At 46.0% G+C, this 7,500-nt stretch overlaps 1 protein-coding gene across 1 annotated transcript in view; it reads left to right on the forward strand.

Annotated features, from left to right (window-relative positions):
• gcgra (glucagon receptor a) overlaps positions 1-7,500 on the forward strand; it is a gene marked incomplete at its 5' end in the record, with an annotated part of 36,434 nt that overhangs the window by 10,134 nt on the left and 18,800 nt on the right. Inside the window, 4 exons of the mRNA XM_084329019.1 lie at positions 1,102-1,303; positions 2,600-2,759; positions 2,978-3,038; positions 5,033-5,102. Of these exons, the coding sequence (XP_084185145.1) occupies positions 1,102-1,303; positions 2,600-2,759; positions 2,978-3,038; positions 5,033-5,102 (493 nt within the window). The remainder of the gene's footprint in view (positions 1-1,101; positions 1,304-2,599; positions 2,760-2,977; positions 3,039-5,032; positions 5,103-7,500) is intronic.

A 7,500-nucleotide genomic window follows, 5' to 3' on the forward strand; every position in this document is an offset into this window, starting at 1 on the left:
GGTGTTTAATCAATGATCCCCGCTTTCTATTCTTGCACAAGGACCAATCAGCATGGGTATGGGCGGGTAAATTTTCCATTGATGGGGATTTGATCGGCTGTTTTTAAATAAAGAGCGGCCGCAGGATTAATGACGTTAACGTTAGTTAGGCCAGAGAAACAAATGTACTCATTAAAATTGTTGGACCTGCAAGATTTGTACTTTGTACTTTGTAGGTCTGCATTTTAAACGAGTAAAAAGTATGTTTTTTCCCTCTGAAATGTAATTGAGTAAAAGTACAAGTATACAAACCTAATAATACTCGAGTAAAGTACAAATCCCCCAAAACAGTACTTAAGTATTGTAACAAAGTACAATTACTCAAGTACTTTACACCCCTGGGCAATAGTAGAAAGACATAAATATAGGCAATATAATTTACATTTGTAGCATTAATATGGCTGATTACTATGACCACACAAATCCACTGTTTATAAAGTCCCATGTTATGTAATTTTACGATTTGGTTTATCATAAAAAATAATGCAAATAATGTACAGAGATAAAGCAAAGTTACCCCCGGACTGTGTGCAACGTTTTCTTTCAATACAGGGGAGTTTGTAAGTTCACTGTTCAAAAAGCTAAGAAAGGGATTAAAAGGAGATGTATTTTTAATGTTGAGTTTAACTTGTGGAACAATGCTGATGGTATACAAGAATACATCATTCCCTTTTGGTTTTCAAAAAAATTGTTTGTATAGCTATTTTGAGAGTTTTTGTTTTTGTTTTCGAGGCTTAATTTGATAAAAAAAAATATATATAGGACAGGCATACAGTATATAAGCACTATGCTTTAGCCTGTACCTTTTCATCCACTGCCAAAATCAAAGACTGTGACTACACTACTACTACTACTACTACTACTACTACTACTACTACTACTACTACTACTACTACTACTACTACTACTACTACTACTACTACTACTACTACTACTACTACTACTACTACTACTACTACTACTACTACTACTACTACTACTACTACTACTACTACTAGCAGTTTCAATGGGTTCACCTCCCAGTCCCACTACATCCTTGGTTTGTTGTCCGTCGTCACCCAGGAAGTTGCACTGCATGAGGAACAACATCCACATGAACCTGTTCGCCTCCTTCATCCTGCGCGCGCTGTCCATCCTCATCAAAGACGCTCTGATGGTCGCCCCTGCGCTGCCGCTCAACATCACGTCCGCGGACATGAACAGTGACCAGGAGCAGGGCTTCAACAGGGTGGAGCCTCCGGTGGAGCTGCTGGTCACCAACGAGGTTAGTCACTGACTTAAAGGAACACGTCAACATTTGAGGAAATTAGCTTACCGTCTTCTCCAGAGAGAGACGAGAAGATAGATACCAGTTTCCTCTCTGTGTGCGTTCAGTAGAAAGCTATCCGGCTGCACGTTAGCCTAGCTTAGCACAATTAATGTAAGCGGACAGTGACGGGTAGCCTAGGCATTGTCCAACTGACACCTCTCCCGAAGGCTAACCGGCACTGTCCGCTTCCATTCATTGTGCTAAGCTAGGCTAACATGCAGCCAGATTGCTTTCTACTGAACGCACAGAGAGGAAACTGGTATCTATCTTCTTGTCTCTCTCTGGAGAAGACGGTAAGCTAATTCACAAAATGTTGACGTGTTCCTTTAAGGATTTTAGATTTTGATCGTTTGATTTGATATTTATTTATCTCCAACAAATATACGGATCACTATCTATTTTTGAACTGTGTTGTTATTGCTCTGTTTCGTTTCCTCTTGTAGTCCATTCCATGAAGCGAATGATGACGAATTTAAGGGGATTTTACTCCCTCAATCCAGGGTTAGATACATCTGGATTTCAGGATGACCTACTGGTCAGAATGATGCCACAGGGGGTGGCTGGGTGGGTAGTGTAGACGTCTAAGCACTCGCCTACCACCACAGAGACCCGGGGTTCAAAATCCCAGTGTCAGCGGCACCTCCAGCTATTGGTCAGTCGTTGAGTCCTGGTCGTTGTAACATCAACTCCCACTGGTTAGTCCCTGTTCGGCAGGGAGAGGCTCTGGGGACAATAGCTCTGCATGTTCTCCCAGTGAAACTCCTCGCTGTCAGGTGAAAAGAAGCGGCTGGCGACTCCACATGGGGTCATCCCTATGTTCCCCGGGTCCTATGTTCCCCGGGTCCTATGTTCCCCGATTGATTGATTGAACATTTTATAAATTTTTATTATTTTATTAATTATTAATGTCCGCCCTCTTTCGAAGTTGGTTAAGGTTAGAGTTTGGAATCAGGGCTAGTGGTCTAACTACCGGGGAACATAGGACCTGGGGAACATAGGACCCGGGGAACATAGACATGCTCCCCTCCACATGTATCGGAGGAGGCATGTGGCAGTTCTACACACCCTCCCCAGACCGACAGTAGGTCAGCGCAACGACCAGGAGGGAATTGGCATAACGACTAAATTGAGGGGTTGGGAGAAAAGGTAGAAAGAAAAAATAAATGTTTTTATGTACGGATTCCAGGGCGGTGTTGTTGTAAAAACTGACAATAGTTTGGGGGATGGCTCCCTCTCCCTGTTTTATCGCAGACGACAGTTGGCTGTCGCATCGCCGTGGTGATGATGCAATACAGTATTATGGCCAACAGCTATTGGCTGCTGGTGGAAGGCATCTACCTCCATAACCTCCTGGTCGTCACGGTCTTCACTGAGAGGAACTACTTCAACATCTACCTGTGCATCGGCTGGGGTGAGCGTGTGTGAGAGAGAGAGAGAGAGAGAGAGAGAGAGAGAGAGAGAGAGAGAGGAGAGAGAGGGAGAGAGAGAGAGAGAGAGAGAGAGAGAGAGAGAGAGAGAGAGAGAGAGAGAGAGAGAGAGAGAGACGATGGTTGACTATGGAGTGTTTGATAATTTTGATGGCAAACAGAATGGCTGCTTTGCATTCAGACTGCTTCCATGTCTTCGTAGGTGCTCCACTCATATTCCTGGTGCCCTGGGTGGTCGTTAAATATCTGTTTGAAAATCAAGAGTAAGTGCTCAAAATTGTACTCTCTCTCTCTCTCTTTCCTAATCCTTTCGTTCATCTTTCACTCCTCCTTCACTTCCAAAGTCAAGTGTTAGAAATAGAAATGTCTGTCGATCCTCGTCGTCGCCGCAATCACGCTGGGAAGACCTTTTGCAAAATGAGGTCAAGCGACGCTCTTGCTACAAATCCATTCCGGTGTTGCCGGCCACTTTCTGGTCCATTTGCCAGACGGCGGGCGGCTGTGTGGCGGTCCCCCGTTATGGTAATTGGAGTTGCCTGTGTCATGCATGCTTGTCCCAATTCATTTGTATAGTAGCTAGGCTTTGCCTAGTGCTCACATTCATCAAATAAAAAAAACTTTGTAAAATACTTTTTAAAAAGTAGATCTATTCTATATGTGCAGCAGAGTACAGAGTAGCTTAAGTTTCACTTTCACTTTGAGAGTCGATTTGACTTTGAGTGAAGGAGAGAAAGAATCTCTAGAGACGACACCACATTACACAACGATGACGGAGGATTCAGTAATCTTTCGGATTTAAACCCTGCAGCAGCTTGACTAGAGAGGAGCTCGGAGGACCGGTCCAGAAGAGCAACAGTATGTTTGCATTAACGGCTGCAGCTACATTGATACGGACGGAAGGTATTACTGTCCATTGGTTTATTTCACAGCTCTGTGAATAGGCACAGGGAAGCAAGACAGAGACCAGGCTTGGTGTACCCATCAACAACGACACCAGGCTGGGTGTACTCATTAGAGCCCAGGCTGGGTGAACCCATCAGAGACTACAGGCTGGGTGAACCCATCAGAGATGAGAGGTTGGGTGAACCCATCAGAGATGAGAGGTTGGGTGAACCCATCAGAGATGACAGGCTGGGTGAACCCATCAGAGACGACAGGCTGGGTGAACCCATCAGAGACTTCAGGCTGGGTGAACCCATCAGAGACTACAGGCTGGGTGAACCCATCAGAGACTACAGGCTGGGTGAACCCATCAGAGATGACAGGTTGGGTGAACCCATCAGAGATGACAGGTTGGGTGAACCCATCAGAGACTACAGGCTGGGTGAACCCATCAGAGACTACAGGCTGGGTGAACCCATCAGAGACTACAGGCTGGGTGAACCCATCAGAGATGACAGGTTGGGTGAACCCATCAGAGATGACAGGTTGGGTGAACCCATCAGAGATGACAAGTTGAGTGAACCCATCAGAGCCTACAGGCTGGGTGAACCCATCAGAGATGACAGGTTGGGTGAACCCATCAGAGATGTCAGGTTGGGTGAACCCATCAGAGATGACAGGTTGGGTGAACCCATCAGAGACAGACCTTGTTTGTAGCTTGCAACTGGGCCAAAAGAAAGCAAATAGTGTTCATCTTAATATTTAATTCTTGCATTCAGCCCAAAAACCGTCTATTCATTCATTATACAACATTTTCTGACATTACATAAAGCTCTTCAAAATATGTCTCTCTCTCTCTCTTTTTTTCTCTCTCTCTCTTTCTCCTTTCCTGAAAGTACAGCATGGCTTTCTGTTTCTCACACATTTCTTCAGTCATGAGAAGGAAGTTCTCCCTTGCTCACTGTGCCAAGCACAGTCGCATCACTGTGTTTGTCTCTAGGGCTTTGGAGAAATGGTTTTAGTTTGCAGGTTGAGGTGCACAAAGAAGGTTCCTCTCACAATGTGCTAGCCATTCCCAAAGACGTCTACTATGTGGATCTGTCGGCTTCTATAGGTTACTATGGGACATTCCAGTGTCGTGGTGATTTCTGTTTTATCATGGTACTGGCCATTGTATGAATAATTTATTGTATGTATATATATGTATTGCAATATATATGTATTGCCATGGTACCATTTTTACACGTATAATGCCATGGTATAATCCAATTTAAATAATGATACCAAATACTATGATACTTTTATTTGAGAATACCATGATACTTGTATTTGAGAATACCATGATAGTTGTTGATTCTCAATGCTTTACTCACAGGTGTTGGGAGCGAAATATAAACATGCATTTCTGGTGGATAATCCGCTCGCCTATACTGTTGGCTGTAGTGGTAAGTAACCACCACCACCACTACCACCACTACCACCACTACTACCACTACCACTACCACTACTACTATGACCACTACCACTACCACTACTACCACTACCACCACCACTACTACCACTACTACTACCACTACCACCACCACTACTACCACTACCACCACTACTACTACCACTACCACTACTACTACTACTACTACTACTACTACTACTACTACTACTACTACTACTACTACTACTACTACTACTACTACTACTACTACTACTACTACTACTACTACTACTACTACTACTACTACCACTACCACCACTACCACTACCACCACCACTAATACTACTACCACCACCACCACCACTACTACCACTACCACCACTACCACCACCACTACCACCACTACTACCACCACTATCACCACTACCACTACTACCATCACTACCACCACTACCACCACCACAACTACCACCACTAACATCACTACCACCACTACCATCACTACTACCATCACCACCACCACTACCCCCACTACCGTCACTACCACCACTACCATCACTACTACCATCACTACCACCATTACCACCACTACTACCATCACTACCATCACTACCATCACCACCACCACTACCACCACTACCATTACCACCACTACCATCACTACCACCACCACCACCACCACCTCCACTACTACCATCACTACCACCACTGCCATCACTACCACCACTACCACCACTACCAGCACTACCACCACTACCATAACCACCACCACTACCATCACCACCACCACCTCCACTACTACCATCACTACCACCACTGCCATCACTACCACCACTACCATCACCACCACTACCACCACCACTACTACTACTACCCTCACCACCACCACAACTACTACTACCCTCACCACCACCACAACTACCACTACTACTACCATCACCACCACCACCACCACTACTACAACTACTACCACCACCATCACCACTACCACCACCACCACCACCACCATCACCACCATCACCACCATCACCACCATCACCACCATCACCACCACCACCACCACCACTACCACTACCACTACCACCACCACCACCACTACCACGAACACAGGCTAGGTATTGGGGGGTCTGCCCTAAACTGGTTCGCATCCTACTTGAGCGGCCGCTCCTTTTCGGTCAGTTTGGGTGGACACTCCTCCCCCACAGCTAGTCTACCGTATGGGGTCCCCCAAGGTTCCATCCTGGCCCCCATACTCTTCTCCATCTACATGCTCCCCCTGGCCGAAATCATCCAGAAACACAACATTTCATATCACTTTTATGCCGATGACTCCCAAATCTACCTTCCCCTCAACCCCTCTGACACAGCTAACCTAGACTCTCTTAAAAACTGTCTTAGGGACATAAAAAGTTGGATGGCCCTCAACTTCCTACAGCTAAATGAAAATAAAACAGAGATCATTTTGTTTGGCCCCCCCTCTTCCACCAAAACACTCTCCAACAGCCTAGGACAACTCTCCACCCACCTCAAACCCCATGTCAAGAGCCTGGGTGTAATCTTTGACCCAGAGCTCAAATTCGACCGGCAGGTAAATGGCGTAGTCAAGTCATGCTTCTTCCAACTCTGCAACATCAGTAAAATAAAAACAATCCTTTCACCCGTCGACCTGGAAACAGTAGTCAATGCATTCATCACATCACGCCTTGACTACTGCAATGCCCTCTACACTGGCATCAGTCAGGCAGCCATGTCCCGCCTCAAAATGGTCCAGCACTCTGCAGCTAGGTTCCTTACCGGCACCAGAAAGAGAGAGCACATCACACCAGTGCTAGCCTCCCTACACTGGCTCCCAGTCCCACTTAGAATAGATTTCAAAATCCTCCTCCTCACCTTCAAGGCACTATCGGGTGCAGCACCCCTATACATCACCGAGCTCATCACCCCCTACGCAGCACCCAGGTCACTAAGATCCTCCAACCAGGCTCGGCTGGTCCCCCCCCCCCCCCCCCCCCCCGCACCAGACTAAAAAAGAGAGGCGATCGCTCCTTCAAGGCCATAGCCCCCAAACTATGGAACCAGCTTCCCCTGGAGATTCGATCTGCCCCTACGCTGGAGACATTTAAGGCCTGTTTAAAAACCCACTTTTATTCCCTAGCCTTCGATTACTCCTGATTCTCCCACACCCTAACCCACACACTCCCATGCAATTATATCCTGCCCCCTCCCTCTTGTATCTCTTCTCTGTCCCTGGTGTGCTATACTGTACTTTGTGCTCCCCTATCCGCTTGTCCTATTTTTTGAATGTACTGTACTGTCCTGTCCTGTTTGTATTTGTGTATTTTATAGGACATTGATTTTATGCTTTGACTCTACTGTACAGCACTTTGGTTGGCTCTCGAGCTTTTAAATGT

Source organism: Notolepis coatsorum (assembly GCF_963971535.1).
Source record: "Notolepis coatsorum genome assembly, chromosome: 14".
Lineage (NCBI taxonomy): Eukaryota > Metazoa > Chordata > Actinopteri > Aulopiformes > Paralepididae > Notolepis > Notolepis coatsorum.